Here is a 17,568-nt window from a genome sequence, read left to right as displayed (position 1 = left end):
ATTAAATTCATTAAATCTGGACATTTTCCATCAATTCTAGAATTATTTTTATTGGTGCTGGAATTATTTCTTTCAGTTATTTTCAATTCATCCATTCTAAAATTTTTATTAGTGTTTTGGGAAAATTCTGTCCTTAGTTTAAAATTATCTTCTGTGTTAAATTCCTTCCATTTTTTGTGATAATCTACATTTATACAAATACAAATACAACGCCACACCAGGCAAATTGCCCAACGAGGCGGCTGACTTAAGAACATCATGGATCCCCGAGCCCCTACCTACTACTACTACACCACACATGCACCCCCGTCCCCCCGCCCCCCCCCCGCGGAACCCCCCAACGAATCGGTATATGCGGGAATGTGCGTGTACGTGTAGTGCAACCTGGCGTAAAGTTTGTTTCTGTGTAATGCTTGTTATGTGTAGTGCTGTCATCTGCCCCCAGTTTTACTAACTATGAGTGAAGTGTTATGGTTGAATGATTTACCGTTGTAGGACTGTTGCTCTCTGTGGCGAGACTTTTTAACGGGGAGATCGGCTCGCATTTGCGCCTTGAAGTTGGGAACCACAGAAAACCAACTTCAGCTGACCACCACTGTGGGGTTCGAACCCGGATCCTCGCATCACGAGTCCGGCACTATAACCACTCGACCACCACAGCGGCATTGGGTTTAAAATTTGTTGTATGGATATTTCTTCTGCATAGACTGAAATAATGGATGTCGATTCCGCCCCTTCCATAAGATATATAAAATTGGGGGCAAGGGGGTTCTGAGCATTTTTGGTGTGCCGAAATTGTTGAGATGCACCTAGCCTCGCATCTACGAATGAAGTGGGAAGAAAATTCTGTGTTTTTGCTATAAGGCAGGGTATGTAATAATCCTTAGTATAAAAGACACTGCTTGGGTTTGTCTAACAACATCTCTACAGCAATATCGCCACTATTAAAAAAAAAACCTTTTTACCTAACCTTTTATTTTTGTCTGTATATTTCAGTAATCCATTACCTATGTAAGCACATCAAATTGTAAAACATGACTTAGTTTGTAACAAAACTGGTTTTTATCATTTTATTTTATGGCGTAGGAGGGGCTCATATGAATATATTACATTATGGCCACAAACAGAAAGTTCAGACGTGTTGGCTGCAACGTGAATAAAATCAAACTTCTACGTTCACGGGCACACTAATGGGACCTTTATACCCATTATCTTTAAATTTTCTGAATTCTTCTATGTAGTTTTGAGGCAGTCCATGCTCAGATGCGCCTTTGATCATCACAGTTTTATATATGGCAGATGGTAGTGCGTCACCTTCAAGCTTCGGAGGGATCCTTTGGTAAACTTTGCATTTCAGCTGTTCATTCTCTGGGGTGTGAACTGTTATTGTGAATGAACGGTAATTCACTTCTTGCCTGTAAAAAGTAGTAAAGCCATACTTAATTATCATGCAATTAAATAGCATTTCTTGCCATAAAGAAATAATCATGACAATGCTTGGTTTTGATTATGTATGCAGTGTAATTTGCCATCTCCACTTCAAAATATATAACATAGATGGCAGCACCAGAAGAACACAAAACAAGCCTAACTCTAACAGAAAAAAAAAATTTGAACAAAGTTTGGCTTTTCACATTCGAGAAAAATTTTTTAACTTTACTCAGTTACATGCAATAGCAACTGAATTGATGGTTCTTCACTTTTGCCAACACATGTACTGTGGGCAATCCTCTCCTGCGCAATCTTCAATCAGCGTGCCAAACGGAACAGACCTTTATAGAGTTTTGGAAACACCACTTCCACATCTTGCACTGGCTCAAGATCATTGATAACGTCCTCAAAGCTTACAGATAGTATACCACATCTGAACCAAGAGAACCCTCAGTTCTGTTTTGGAAAAAATTATGGGTTGATTGCATAACTGAGCGTGACTTTAAGGGGTTAGCTCATGAACAGAAGTCCCCAGTTGTCGAAGAGACTGTGCCCTCCAGGAAGAACATGGGTCTAGAATTAAATGAGGACGACATTCAAGAACTAGTGGAGGGACACGGCAGGGAGTTGATGACAGACAAACTGATAGACCTCCACAGGAACAGTTTGAAGACAGGATCTTGTCTTTGGAAGAGAAAAATATTCCTCATTCTATTATTTCATGTGGAGAAGTTTAATTTGATGTAATGAGTGATTCAGATAATGAGTACGTTCACGGAATGAACTTATGTTCATTAACTGAAGTTTCACTGTAGTTTGAAAAACTAAGAATGCGTGCGTAGACGAAAAATCAATACTTACGACTCAAAAGTTATTGGAAAACTTTTAAAAATATTAAAAGCTTGCTTCTTTTCTATATAAATTTATGATGGCTTTTTCCTCCAAATTTTTAGTTGATTTGAATGCTATAGCACACGCTTTATGCATAGATGACATCTGTGACAAGTTAACATACGAAACATTTTTTTTATTACACATAGGTTATCCAGAAAGTAACAACCAATTGCATATTTCCACCGCGCAGATCATATGATCTTCATCATTCAAAGTTTTCCTGTTTCCCCAAGTATTTAGTTTTCTGTGATTATTGGTTGCAAAAGTTTATTTTTACTGATTTCATGTTAATTTAAAATGAAATTGTCTGATTAAAAATCCTATATGACTGTGAAGTGTGGGAGTTATTCAAATATTTTTGAATGCTCAAAAAAGTTAACCCCATGGAAATCGTCATCAATTAAAGGACGCGTACGGTGATACAAAAATAAATGAAAGGAAAAACGCATCTAATGAAAGGGATCGAAAGGGTATCTTGGTGATTTCATGCGAAAAGGCACTACGATCAATGCTAAATGCTATTGTGAGACATTTAGGAAACTGCAATAAGACATCCGAAATCGGAGGAGAGGAAGGCTTTCTTGTGCCATTCTAAACATAATAATGAACCTCACACTACTGTTATAGCACAAGATCTGGACACGTTCCAATGGGAAGCTTTTACCCATACCCATTATGGCTCAGGCCTTGTTCCATGTAATTATCACCTCTTAACTTGAATTCTTATGCAGTTAACACCTGGCTCAATGAATTGGCAGTTACTGAGCACAATGATGGAATCCAAAAGCTTGTGGGTAGATACGATAAATGCTTAAATAAAGGAGGTGATTACAAAATAAAGACCATTTAGGTAAGGTTATTTATTTGATTATAAATTTTTTTTAAATATTTCAGCCAATCGATCGTTACTTTCTGGATGACCTTTGTATGTAATAATGATAAAATATAATACCTATCAAGACATTCCTCATGCTCTTTTGATATTTCCCATACTACACCCCAAACACTACTGTCTGGCTTCTCTATGACTGTTGCAGTCGCACCTTGCCACGTATCAGCAAAACCGGTAAATGTCAGCTGGTAATTCTAAAAAAAATACAATACATACATTTACTGTCTCACGGCTTATCAGTGCTAAGGACAACATAGATACATTAGGAACCACACACTTAGATTCCAGCATCTACCAATTCGTTATAAATTCTGCAAGGAAATGTGTATGAGGTGCATGAGCAGTTATTAGCAGTAGGCTATCTCATCAGCACCCTCTAGTCTTACTAGGCTTTGAAATATTACTTTACTCGTGAAAGAAGGAAAAAAAAAGTCACGTTTCATGAAACTAATTGGACACTGTCAGTGTTAATAGGGCCTCTTAACAATGTTATGAAAACATTTTTCGTAAACACCTATAGATAATGGTTCGGTTACCCCCGAAATGTAAGAAATAATATGGGTGAGAGTCTGTTGTTCTATCACTTTGATCCAGTTTCCCCCTTCCCCTGAAACACAAGTTGTCCCCTTCTGAAATAAATTTGTCTAAGGACCTGCCTACATATGCAGGGTGATCATAAAATAACTTTGCCAATATACAAGCCCCTAACGGCCACAAAAATCAACGAATTTATTTGTATGAAATTCAAGATATAGCTATTTCAGAGTATACACTGGAGGATCTGAAAAAAAAAGTGAAGCCCCAGCTCTTGCGGTTCAGTCACAATGAAAATATTTATAAAAATGTGAATGGCAGCACCCACTTTTATACATTGCAAAGTGATCAGCATATATAGGCGGAGATAGACTTGAAAGTCTGGAGCACGATGATGATGATATCAATTCATATATACACATATACATTAGATCAGCCGACTCCAAGTTTGATGCTGGGATGTTTGATGATGCCTCCCCTCTGTATCTTCGCCCATGCCAGCATATTGAAAAAAATGGATGGCGTTGGAACAGCACCTATAGCACCATAAATTTGTGTGCTGGACAAAGATCTCGCCAAGGGGTTGGTGCACTAGATGCTCAGACAGAGACTTCTGCAGATTTGAAGAAATTCCCTGACCCAGCATCTAGTACACCAGCCCCTTGGTGAGATCTTTCTTTGTCTGCTTTCAAATTTATGGTGCTAGAAATGCTGTTCCAATACCATTCATGTTTTTTTTATATGTAGATAATTTTGCAATGAATAAAGTGGGGGTATGAAGAGTGCCCCCTCCCCCATAGTTCTAGCTTGGCTGGTACTTCCCATAAGGTAGGGTCCCCAGACTTTGCTCGCAAAAGCTTATTTTCTGGGGGTTTAACAGGATATAACCAGGACACAAATTTCAGGAATGAGTAGTAAAGAAAGTTAGACAAATGCCAGAAGGGTGACAAATCCACCTCTACCTAGGGAGCAAGAGACCAGTTGAGTGACCGAAAGAGTGACACGAAGCGTGTGTGCAAGCATGTGAGTAACCAAAAACAAGGCCCATGTAAGTGAGCAACTACATAAGTGGCATAAAAGGATGAAGGGCCATGTCAGTGAGTTAATAAAAATAGTTCTGTGTAAAACACGGGTCAATCTAACGAACTTGCACTATAAACTCCCCTTCCTGATATATTTCCCTGGGTATACACATACCCAGGGCCATAAGGACTTGGGGAGAGTGTCCCCCCCCCCCCCGAAATGTGAGAAAACTACCAAAAAAAAGGCGGAAAAGATGGCCAAATCTGTTTCTATGACTTTGCCCTTCCCCAAACAAAATTTCTATCTAGGGGCCTGTACCTACCCTGGGGTAGAGTTTGGTGAGCTTCCATCTTATCAAAGACATGCATGGCAGTCTCAATATCATGGGTCCTTGGATAAAGTGATGTTCTAGGGTCCCATACTCAGCTGGGAAAAACAATTTACAAATCTTATCACGTGTAGATAGACTCGACTATAAAGTCCAGGGCATGATGATATTGGCAACGCCCCCAGCTCCATATCTTCACCCATGTATGTAGGAGCCCTATGGATATGAGGCTCCAGGCCATGCCCACATTGGCCTTGGTTGTATGGTGTATGGACAGCTCTGAAGGCTTCAAAAATCAGTCACATATTTCACTATATTTAAGCACTATTTTTTATTAATCACTATGCTTCACTTGAAAGCTTTATATCTTCACAGCTCTTTGTGATCTCCCCCCCCCCCCACTAATCATGGCTTTTCTTTCCAACCGCGACTCCCATAGATTACTCCAGGACTATAAAAGGGGGCTCCATGGCCCAGTTTGAGAACCACTGACCTAGAGAGAGTATAAACATGGGAATGGTCAAAAGAGTGACCTAAAGACCATGCTGTCTTAATACATGCTCGAGGGCGTCAGAAAAATTAGACGTAGTTGAATTTTTTAGGAATTTGCCAGGTAGGTCCTCAGAAAAGTCACTTGGCTTGGGATGGGGCATGCTGCTCTTAAGACGGTCCTGTCCTGAGAGAGTGTTAGCATGGGCGAGCCAAAAGAGAGACCACAAGGTGTGAATGCATGTGAGCAACCACAAAAGACAAAGGAATATTAATGGGGGGGGGGGGGGAAACTCAGTAGACTGCATTTTCTTAAGGAATGCCGAAGAGTCTTCCTTAATTTCCTCAGTTGAGTTGAACATGGCTCCATATGAGCTGGGTGAAGAGAATTAACGGGACGGGGAAAGGCAAAGAGGGCGGCATATGTTAAAGCCCAGAGCAGTAAATTAGAGGGTTAGGGTAAAAAAATCTGACTAGAATGGGCAAAGGACTGCAAGATTTATGCAGCCCGTAAATTCCCCTTCCCCTGTTTGCTCAGGGAAGCATGATGCTGTTAAGACGGGCTTGTGAAATTTGAGTTTTTGTGTTCAAATCATTGAATCAGGCATATGGAGAAAAATTTGAAAATACATTATTTATAATACAAAAAAAATGAATTACTTTGAGACAAGCAATGGATACTTTTACCGCCGAGGGGCAGTTTATGCGCATCCGTTCGCTGAGTAAATTACTAGCGTACGCAAAGTATCTGAAAGACATCTTTACTTCACACCCGGTACTTCATATGTAAACAAATACAAAGAGGAAAGAAACAAGTTTCGTTGCCATATCGCTAAAACTTAACGATAATTATCAATAATTTTTTTTTTTACTCTTGAAATACCACAAAAAATTACTTCGAGACGCTTTTTTTTTAGATTTACGCACTTATTCCTGCCATTTGGAAATTTTTGAGAGATTTTTTTCCCAATTAGCGGTTTTGTACACCTTCGCCATTGTTTTGAAGAAGTCCGTGTATCAGTACTGTACCTTTTGCTGCCATCTATTGGGGAATTTAAAAACGTCATTGATGAGATATAAGAAACAAATATAGAACTTATGCTGTCATCTATTATTTAAAAAGCAAACGAAGAACTAACTAGTACTACTTTTGAATCATAGATAGCAGCATTTTCATAGTGAGAATTTTTTTTATTATTATTATACTATTTGAATGGTAAAGGTCATAGCCAGATTGGCGGTTTTCCCGCCAAATTGGGCCAAATTTTGAAAACGGTTTAGCGGGAAATTTTGGCTGTGGCGGTTTTCTCCCAATTTTTCTTTACTTGCGAGCAAAGAAGTTTTTCTTTTTCACTTCAGTCCCCGCCTATGTTGTGTTTTCTTCCTGACAAGGCAGAGGGGATATGGGGGCATCTCACCCAACTATGGAAAGCCAGAACTTTCAACCATAATGCCTTTGCGACCCAATAATTGAAGGGACCGTAAAACAAAAACTTCGGAACTGTCCTAGGCTCTAGATAGTAGTTTTCAACCTTTATGATACCGCGGCGGGTCGGTTATCATATATCCAATGTAGTATAAGGGAAGTAGTATGTTGTATGTATCCAATTACTATAAGGGGAATGGGAGACTTCAGTGACGTCACGAGCTTCGCACGGAAGCCTAGAACTCCTTAATACATATGAAGGCGTCTTACGGAAGCCTTCTTCTATAGAAGGTGTTGCTCTGACCACGACCACCTAGATAACCAAGGTTATATAGGACAGGGGCGTAGCCAGAAATTTCGTTCGGGGGGGGACCAAAGTGACAGAACAATGGATTTGGCCATCTTTTTCCTGTCATTTTCTCACATTTCGGGGGGGGGGGGGGACCAAACCCTCAAGTCCCCCCCCCCCCTCGCTACGCCCTTGATATAGGAGGTCGTGCTCTGACCCGACGGTTGGGAAACACAGTATCTAGACCACAGAAGCCAGTGAAAGAAACCGTAGCCTCCACAAGCGAGGAGCTGGCAGGGCTCAAGCCCAGGAACCAGTTCTGTCTTAACGCATGGCCCGGGGGCCTCAGAAAAACGAGAGGTAGTTGTATTTTTCGGGGATTTTCCATTTAGGGAATCAGAAAAATCACTTGGCTCTCGGAGCCCATGATGCTCTTAAAACGAGCATCTATGCAAAACTATGCACAATTTGAGGCAGTATGCCGTCTTGACGCATGGGCCAACCCGGGCACGTCACGGAGGCCTTGAATGGGTGGGGGGGGGGGATAATGTGATATGGTTAAGATTTGTGAGATTAAGCATGTTATTTGCAGTCTGGATAGAGGGCTGAGCAAAATCAACTTGCCCATGATGCTTTTAAGACGGCCTCCACTCCAGTCCATCTCTGGGCCGTTTTTCCAGGAGAGAGAATGTGTAGCCCTGACTTTCGCAACTTTTCAAAGAAATCAATTTATTCGGTAAAATAAAACCCATATTTTTACGGAAAACGGGAGGGGGAGTTACTGGACTATAACAAGAAAAGCTATAAACCACACCTTTGCAGACTAGAATATCGTCAAACTGTAGCTCACTTGTTGCTTCATAGATAGCAGCACAAGTACAAATATTTTGGGCTACTTTTTGAAGAGGATTTTGGCTGGAAATTTTTTAAGGACCTGGCAACTCTGGTCATAGTCAAAGCTGTATTGAATCTCTAGCCGCTTTGGTCATAGCCGTCCAAATTTTCATGTCAATAAACATGGTGGTCCGCATGTTAAATTTTTAGCCGTGATGTCGCTGACGGTATTACTGAACAGGCTACAATCGATGCAACGAATTCTCACCTATACAGAGCCAGCTTTGGGGGCGGGGGGAACGCATTTATGGTGGTTCAGATAACGAATAAGTACAAAATAATCCACAAACATCGATATTTGTTATGATATAAATATGAACGGTTCAAACTTTTTCATAGGGGAACAAATATTTATTCGAAGGTTTTACTGCCATCTAGTTTTCGAGGATGAAACTAGATACGTGTTTTATTAATTTTTTTTTTACAAATATAAGATGGCAGCAGATATTCCATATCCTTTCTCATTATTTATGCCTTTTAGCCATGAGTGGAGATATCCCCCCCCCCCTACCTTTTCTGTTAACATCAATGTGTCTGTCATCTAATATATATCAAGGACTAGTTCAAAATGGCAACAAATCTAAAAATTCAATTTTTTAGTGATGAACACCATAAGAACAGTGGAAAATGCCTCGCCATATCCCCCGACATAGAGCTCCCAACTCTGATTATACGCTTTGTACACTGCAATTAAATCAGGCTCCTATTAAGTTCCACACGTAAAATGAATCTTCAAAACGGAATTTTGAGTAAATTTATTCAAAACATGCTGTCTAAGTCGAGGCCATCAATGTATTAAAAAACATCATCCTGCCCAACAAGAACTTCTTGTCATCAAGTTTTATCTCCGCTTATGAGATGACTGAACCCTGAAGTTCTGTCACCCCTCCCTACGGCCTCATATCATACTTTTAGTGGTTGTAGCAACGCTATTACTACAACAGATAACTTATTGAAAACAAAATTTAAAGTTTATCAATATCCTGGAGGTGTACAGTGTTGCCATCTATGTTTTAAGTTGTCACATATCCGAGAAATATGTGTTTGGTGTTTTATAATTTTTAAAAATCTGGTAGATTTAGATCTAAGTGATTGCCACAATGAATGGCCATTTTCAATGACATCAGAATCGGGTGCTCAGCACCACTGCTGCTTGTTGCATGGGTTTAAGAGAGTCCCCCCTTCCCTCGAAATCAATTATAAATCAAACCAAACCTTTCAACATAAAGCTAAAAGACGAGCACCCACAGGTTCGAAACACTTGCAATCTTCCAGGAAGACAGTTGCTCAAATCTTCATTAACTCCACCACAGCTTCATCAAATTTCTCAAGAGCATCATATTATGGCTCGTTGTCTTACAACAAAAGCTGTGGACTAACATTGATTTCCAGCAGGCTCTTCAACTGCCCTTGCGGGAAAATTGAACCCACATCTTCCCACTCGAGCCCCCAGACTACTAGACCCCGCAAGGACAGTTGAATTTTCTTTCTAATTTCTTTCTTCCTAAATTCATCTTCGCATCAGCCAGCTGTTAAAGAACTTCGTATGGCAATGGAGAGTGACATCATTCTCGGATAAGATGCATATGTTTGCAAGCCACCACTGAATTAAATATTTTTTAGATAACAAATGCATGTAGTTTGAAAAAAGATCAACTACAGCAGAGGGCCAGAAAAATTCCGTGTGACGGATCACCAGGGCCGCAACTAGGGGGGACAGCAGATGGGTTTGGTACCCCAGACCATAGTGGGTGTAAATTTTACCCTCTAACCTCTTTTTTAACATTATGAGAAGGGGGCAGAACATATGCTTGCCCCAGCGTCTAGTTGCGGCCCTGAGGGTCGCCATACCGACTAAAAAATAAAAAAATAGAATTATACATCAAGTTTTCTATGTACAATTGCTAAATTAACGTCAGGACAACTTTGAGAAAATTCAATAATTCATGTCAGCATGTTTACTTGCAAGGAAAGAGGTAAAAAAAAATCATTTTCCTCGGAGAATAACCTTTATCTCATAAATTTTGACTTATGCTGATTTTTTTAAACTCTAAATTACCATCAAGGATTTCGCTAACGTATATGCTGAACATTGTATTTGAATGTAAAAAAACACACAAAAAGAACTACAAAACAATCATATAATTGAATATAGAAATACTTGTAATAAAATACTGGTTCCTTGCAACGCAAAAACGTTAAATAACAAAAAAGTAATTCTGAGTAAATACAAATTTGTGGTTGATAAATATAAGTACTAATATTAATACCGTTTGAGATACGAGCATGTAATACTGCGCTAATAGCAATAAACATTTTTTTTTTTTGGTGTACAGTAGACTCTCAATAATCCAGCCGTGCGCTAATCAGCCATTTTTAGGCAGGTTTTCTTTTAGCGTAGAAGAAGAAAACTTTGCCACTGCATCTCTATGCGTAGAAATTTATATTATTCGCCACTGGGTAGTGGTCAAAATGTCAGGATTGCATCCCAGGGTTCAAACCTAACGTCGCTACAGTGGTGGTTGGATGAAGTTAGTTTTTGGTGGCCTCATATTACCCAATAATCATTTATGACGATTACTTATGTTGGGACAGAGCTAAGGCAGTAACATGCCTTCTCAGCAGGGTTTAAGCTAGATAAAAAATTCCTTTAGCGAAAATGAGGGGAAAAGCTTTAGCAAAATGCTACAATGCTAATGATTGATGGTTGAATGCATTGGCGTACGCAAAGAGGGGTTTTGGGGTTCTAACCCCTCTTGAAGCCGAGATTATAGTGTTATTTTGCAGGGAAAAAAGTACCCCCCCCCCCCCCCGTCCCCATTGAGAATAAAAAAACATTGAAAAAGCCCCCGAAAATTCTACATACGCCTATGGTTCGATGTCTACTCGTTTTGTACCTCCTGCACGTATTTTTGCGAAAGTGGCTACTAATTCTTTCGCATTTTGTGAAAAATGCGACCGCAGCTTAAACCCAGCTTTTCAGGACAGACTTTTTCATTGAGGTCTTCCTTGAAAGGATTATTATGAAAAAGTAAATTTTTTTGTGGGTCCCGAGCCAAAACCTTTACCCCAGAAGTCTGCAACCTTTTTCAAGTCACGAGCACTACCTAACCTTATCAAACAGAAAGGCTGCTCAGGACCTTTAGGAGAGTGCTGGGCCACTCTCAGTTCATTTTCACAAAATCAAGGTTCGAAGTCAAAGACATGTTACTTGGAATCCCATTAGGCCCGCGAGTTGAGCATGTACAATTTACGGCAATGTTTACATACATGCTTGAAATCTGCATAATTGTAATACTTGAATAAAATTCTTACAGGGTATTTAATTGAAAAGTTGATCAAGTGCTCGCGAACACAAAATCTAGCATGAGCACTCTAGGTGCTTCAGAAAGCACCAACGTGATCGCAAGAAACAGGTTGAATCTGGTGCCCTAGCCTACTTGCAGGCCAGGATAGAGCACTTTGGAGACTTGAAATTTACTTAACCCCTTAATGCATGTTCACGGGTCTTTTGATCAGAGAGAGTCTACTGTACATGAGATAATCATTCATTACTACCAAATTCGAACTCCATAGTCCATATGAGCTTCTCGTCGCTTTCCACCGAAACAAATTCAGATCCATCAAACCTATTGCATATGCTAACAAGCTTCCCGAATTCCATCCCATCATCCTTCAAGTTCCACACGAGACCGTTGGTCGTCACCCTTGGACACGGATGCCCCAACGGTATCAAACCGACGTGGCTTCTAGCCATCTCCTCGTGGTAAACGATTCTGTGTCTACCTTTCTCCAACGACCAGCATATAGAGTTGTCGCCCAACAGAAAAACCGGGACATCAGATATTTCTCTGGCCTTGTAGAGGGTGTCCAAATTGCCCAGCACGTGATCAAGGCGTCCCGAAGTGTTCACAAACACCAAGATAGCGTCCACGACCAGCTTTCTAGCGGAGAGTTCATTGGAGCATTCCCGAAGAGCCTTCGTGAAATCCGTTTCGTCTTGGTCTGGGGTGCGTATCAACTTGGAACCCATTCCGGAGTATTTAGTGAGTGTGTCTTGAGACAACGAGTCGAAGTCGCCGCAGATGACGTCGGGGACCAGTGGACGTCCATTGTCTTGGACGTCAGTGAGAGCGTTGAGACCTCCGTCTACGGCGACTTTTAAAGCAGCTTTCTCCCAAGTTCTCCTTAAAAGTACCTGCATGCTATCGGTCAGCGGCTGGTTGAGTATGAGCAGCGCCACAGCCGAAGACGTCCCAGGTTTTAGGAGGCTGTGGACGTCCCATTCGATCCAATCCGACATCTTGGCGTTATAGCTCAAAACTATCCGGATCAGTAGCTGAGCTCAGCTTATTTCTTTATCAATCCTCTCCTTATCTTTCTTTTGTTTATGAGCTCGAAGGTCATTTTCTCCAGCAAATAGAGGAATAAATTATACTACAATACGCCTACCTGGTTTTTGTTTACGTTCATGCACATGTTTACAATGTGCGGGGATGAAGTGTGCCTTTGTATCGACTGGCGTGGCAGCGTAAGATCATGCAAATAAGCCTTGCAGTTACAGTTCAACAAATACTTGTCAAAATTTAGAGATTTCAATGAAAAAAAATGTAAAAAATTGTAAAAAAATTTTTGTTTTCTTTTTTAAAAAAATTGTTCAATTTTGTGTAGTTTAAGAGAAGATATGGAAAATAAATACAACTGCGCTGACCATATTTGCTAAAGGAAAAAAAAGACAAATGGCATACCAAATACTGGAAAATACAAGAAATCTCAACGAAAATGATGCCAAAGATAAGCAGAATTGCTAATTACCGATCAAATTACGTATCAAAAAATCACTAATGAGAAAAACGTGAACTTTCGGTCACTCCCATGCATAAAAACTTTCTTGATCATTTTTTGTCATTCTTTTGATTGTTCACTGACACGGTCCCTCCTATGCTTACACACTCTCTTAGTTACTCCTATGGGTACTATGGGCGGAGGTACGAGACGGCGATGCCCCCCCCCCCAGCGTATATCTGAATTGATATCATCGTGCTCACCCAGACTTCCAGGTCTATCTCCGTCTATGATGGGTACACAAACACTCCTGGGCGAGTGGCCATTTGCGCAACGGCTTTTCTTGTTGTGAATCTCATGGGGATTTTTTCTCTACTTATCTGATGAGGTCTTTCAACTTTTTTGCGTTTATTTGGCTTTTTAAAGAACATTGTTTCCACAAGAATGCTCTGAAAGCCTCTACTGGACCAAAATGTGGATGTTACGTTTTTTGGACACTTGCATAATGAGGAAGTGAACCTTTAGTTCTACAGACGCACCAGTCATTATTAGATATACGAAATCTCCGAAGAGATATTCCATGAAGGATTGTGCTCTGTTAAAATTATGATCACTTCTCTGTGCCAAACCTCGTTACTCCAACGGACTCTTTGGATCTTGTATGCATCCTTTGCGGTATTTAGATCCCAGTGTGCTTGCCAAATTGGCCTTATTAATAATTTGCTTCTCAAAACTACTTGGCAAGGGTAGTTCTAGCCTCTCCGGAAATGACACTGTTGCATTTTGCCAATGTGTCGGCTTGTTTCTTCCCGTAAATTCCCTCATGTTCCTTCATCCATATAAGGCGTGTTTTACTGTTGGCACACAAGACGGATGCGACGCACGTATTGTTGTGAGGAACGTTGGTTCAGTTTCGCCACAAGCTAGAGCAGTGATTCCCAACGTAGGCGTTAATGCCCTCGGGGGGGGCGGTAGAGGCTACGGGTTTAACATAGGATCCCATGGGTTAGATTGCGTTGGGGGCGATGGGACAAAAAAGGTCGGAAAACTATGAGCTAGAGAGACTATCCGTGAAGATTTCCGTTGGTTTCCGAATTCCCTGACACCCCAACCTGTAGGAGGTTTCTTAAAAAGGGATCTTGGATGAGCCCCAAGGAATTTTCTCTGGGCTTCTCAAAAGTTAATTTATTAATCTATGAAAGTACAGAAAATAATAAGAATCATTTCAGCTGGAGTCCTGGGGAATGAGCCCATGGAAAAGTTGGATTCCTCCGTAGCAAAACTTACAGCCCTGACAGATCACAAAATATTAGCAGACATTGAAAATCGGGATTAAAATACACCATATATGCACCTCGTAAACTTTCCTCTGGGGACTTTCTAACGAATTGGCGCATGTCGGAAAGTGTTGTGTGTGTGAGTGTATCGTGTATGGCTCAAACAAGTCGATCATAACTAAAATACTGTACGATGATTCCATCCTGACACACTTAACGAATGACTGACCACTAACTTAAAATTTTCAATTTAAAAACAAGACAGTATTAAACCTGCCTTATAGACACACTCATCCTTTTTCAAAACAGCAAGCCTGGTACGCAAACCAGGTGACATATCATCATTTATTAAGTACCATTGAATTTGTATTTGCAAGATCTATCCATAGACACCCCCCCCCTTCAAAAAAATTCTCCCCTATTGTACATAATTCTCGAGGTATAAGCATTTAAAGAATTTCGTTACGTCACCATTCAGTGCCCGGTACTCAAACCAGAGAACATATCAACATTAAATAGGTGCTGTTGAATCTCTTAATAGGATCTATCCGTAGACTCCAAAAAACGTTCACATTTTGTAATATTTACTTCTCGAGATATAAGCGTTTAACTCCTTTACGATCACGGACGTAATATTGCATCCAAACGCCAGTGGAATAAATTAAAATAAATTCACTGTTTTCTTTCTTCTCACTCCATCATTGCAAAGCCTTATACTAACCCGATCAACTGAATTTGCTTTTTCTTTCTGTACTCCTGTTAAAAAATTTTACCCTCTCCTTACATATAATTAATCTTTCTACCATATGCATGTAAGAGCGAAAAAGGAACACGTAGGGTGAGGATAAAAAGAGACTTTAAAGAAAGACTTAAACCCTCTTATCTGTCTTATCTATTATAATTTTTCTTTTTACATTTTTTTTTCCTTTTCCATTCCTTTTCTAACGTACGGTTAGGTTAGGACACGAGATTTATCACCGATTCGTCAAATAGAGATAATCCAAATTTGTTACCAAAAGCCTGTACGTGAAGTTGTTAAAATAGTTTCGAAACGCTAACTTTTTGGAGATTTAAATTTTAAAAGCCTGTTCACTTAGACCCGCAAAATTGTTCTTGGCACCGGGCCGTATTGAGTGGTGATGACTTCAATCCATCTTCCCAGACCTCTTCCAACAACGTGTATAAAACAAGTTTCAATAATGTCGCAATGAATATAATAATACTCAACTTAAGAGACTTGCATATTCACAACTGAAATAAATAAGATCTGCTCAAATCAGAATGATTTTTCAGAGCTTATTGTTACGGTACGTTGCAGGAGGCAGAATGCGATAATTTATGTGAAATCTTAATACATACAGTAGAACCAAGATTATTAACCTTAGAACGGATTAACCGAAATACAAAAATTTCTAAATCCTAAGGGAAGATTAAAGCACGTCAAGCACGAGGTTATTGCACAGACAGGCCCAACGTAATGATTTATTTGTGAGACATTGAAGGTGTGATTATTTAGAGATTAGCCAAAATTTATTGTGTAAACAACGGTTAATTACAAACAAAAATAAATAAATGAAACAGAATATAATGATTATCTATAATGATGTCTTTGAAGCTCGATTTTTCTTATCGTTTTTAGTAACGATCTTCTACTTCGGGGAGCCCCAGGGATTTAGGGCCTCCCCTTAAATATAGCTAAAGATGTTTAGTTTATTATCGAATAATGTATATACCTTTTAGATTTCGAGGATAAATGTATGGGACTCTGGGCGAATGCTGCTTCTTGTCCATATTGAAATAAGACCCGGCTTGTATAACTACGAAACTGTCAATATTTTTTGAGTATATTTTAGCTTTCTCAATTTCAATTTCGACATGAATGGCAATGTCATGATGACATTAGGATATACAATGAATATTCATTTCAAGCAGGTGAAATTCATAAATGAAGTGAAACGTGTACGAAACTAAACGTCAAGAAACTGAAATAATATTACATTTTAGACAGGTTTCCGTTTTATAAAGGTGCTCATAAAAGCATTAATCAATGAATGGACTATTTTTGAGTGCGTCGAAAGCAGGTTTCCGTTTCGTACAGTGTCCGTCTCTGTACAGTCAAACCTTTCTTTCTCGAAAACTCTAACTCGAAAAATAAAAAAATATTTGCATATACTGTGCTAAATCAATGTATTTTCATCTTTCTGTCTTAAAGTAATTTTCAAAAAACATTCTATCATGAAGGCCAAGCATAATGATAGTAAAAAGAAAACACGGGAAATCCCTTTTCTTTTGCGTTAATCCGGCTTTTCTCCGGAGGTGAAAGAAACTGATAAGAAAAGATTCGTACAGCACAATTCCCATTGTGTTGAGGGATCTTGTCAATCACAGGCCGATACTATGATTGAAGTGGGTGGATGCCATACGGATGGCAGTTAAGTCATCCTTTGCTTTGTTGAGCATGGCAAAAAGTCAGCCAGCAGATAATTCAAAATTGCTTTAAGAAAGTTGCCGGTTTGGGAACCAGTCGTCTCAGTGATTAAGGATCACATATGGTGGTTCACTCGAATCTCAAATGAATGTTGAAAATGAAATTTCATAAACATTAGGACGTTACCAAAAAAAACACTTGAAGCTAAAAATTTCACCTTCCGATTTCGTGGAAATGGACAGTTCACTACAACCTTGATTGATACCGAAATTATTGCTGAATGCATGGCCGAATCTGATGACGAAAATACATTGAACATTGAAGGACCGGACACACCCCGCTTCCCATCTCAGAGAGATATCGAAGCTTTCCCGGATGGGTGTATCCGGAAATTTATTAACTTATGTGAAAATAACAATGACATACATATATACAATAAATAATCTGGAATAAATAATCGTACAAATTGTGATCATATAGCATCATCCACAGATAATCAGTCCGTAATCGTAATAGTCCTTATATAAATAATCAAAGAATAATTTTTTTGTCTTGTATGTGATAGAATCTGGAAGTGAGTTTATCCAATTTAGAATATACCAACCTCAGCAATCAAGCTGTAATAAGATATAAATTGACGTCTATATGTCCGGCATCTCCATTTCATTCACACCCGCCGGAAAAGGATGAAACAGTTCAACACTTGTCTTCTTGGGCGTAAATTGTATCGAATATTAGGTGTCGGTGAAACAACCGATGCTTTTCTTCTTGGCCGTAAGTTATACTTTTTAATAGGTAACCGTGTCACCTCTCTTGTTGTCTCGTAAGACGGGTCCTCCGAGCGCGAATGCCGTCCCCTTGATCCCGCAGCTCGTGTC

At 39.7% G+C, this 17,568-nt stretch overlaps 2 protein-coding genes across 2 annotated transcripts; both read right to left on the bottom strand.

Annotated features, from left to right (window-relative positions):
- Window positions 1-1,039: 1,039 nt before the first annotated feature.
- LOC149089904 (gamma-glutamylcyclotransferase-like) lies at window positions 1,040-6,618 on the bottom strand. Its single transcript, XM_089255997.1, has 3 exons — window positions 6,252-6,618; window positions 3,278-3,411; window positions 1,040-1,415 (listed from the first exon to the last, which is right to left on the bottom strand). The coding sequence occupies exons 1-3, from the start codon at window positions 6,348-6,350 to the stop codon at window positions 1,163-1,165; spliced, it is 486 nt and encodes a 161-aa protein (XP_089112123.1). The 5' UTR covers window positions 6,351-6,618; the 3' UTR covers window positions 1,040-1,162.
- A 3,515-nt stretch (window positions 6,619-10,133) lies between these two features.
- Window positions 10,134-12,710, bottom strand: LOC149089903 (thiamine pyrophosphokinase 1). The gene has a single exon (XM_089255973.1). It carries the CDS (start codon window positions 12,501-12,503, stop codon window positions 11,745-11,747), a length of 759 nt encoding a protein of 252 aa, XP_089112099.1. The 5' UTR covers window positions 12,504-12,710; the 3' UTR covers window positions 10,134-11,744.
- Between the last annotated feature and the right edge of the window lie 4,858 nt (window positions 12,711-17,568).

Source organism: Pholcus phalangioides, unplaced genomic scaffold (assembly GCF_987345545.1).
Source record: "Pholcus phalangioides strain wild (caught in Gottingen) unplaced genomic scaffold, Ppha-v1.0 ptg000001l_1, whole genome shotgun sequence".
NCBI classification, from domain to species: Eukaryota; Metazoa; Arthropoda; class Arachnida; order Araneae; family Pholcidae; genus Pholcus; species Pholcus phalangioides.
This window is presented reverse-complemented; position numbering and strand designations above follow the sequence as displayed.

Bases quoted from the DNA above. Each gene is read 5' to 3' on its own strand.
- LOC149089903 (XM_089255973.1), bottom strand. From the start codon at position 12,503: ATGTCGGATTGGATCGAATGGGACGTCCACAGCCTCCTAAAACCTGGG.
- LOC149089904 (XM_089255997.1), bottom strand. From the start codon at position 6,350: ATGTCTTTCAGATACTTTGCGTACGCTAGTAATTTACTCAGCGAACGG. The intron at 3,412-6,251 runs GTAATTCATTTT...TATTTTTTTTAG, and splicing joins TATCCATTGCTTGTCTCAAA to AATTACCAGCTGACATTTAC. The intron at 1,416-3,277 runs GTATTATATTTT...TACTTTTTACAG, and splicing joins CATGAGGAATGTCTTGATAG to GCAAGAAGTGAATTACCGTT.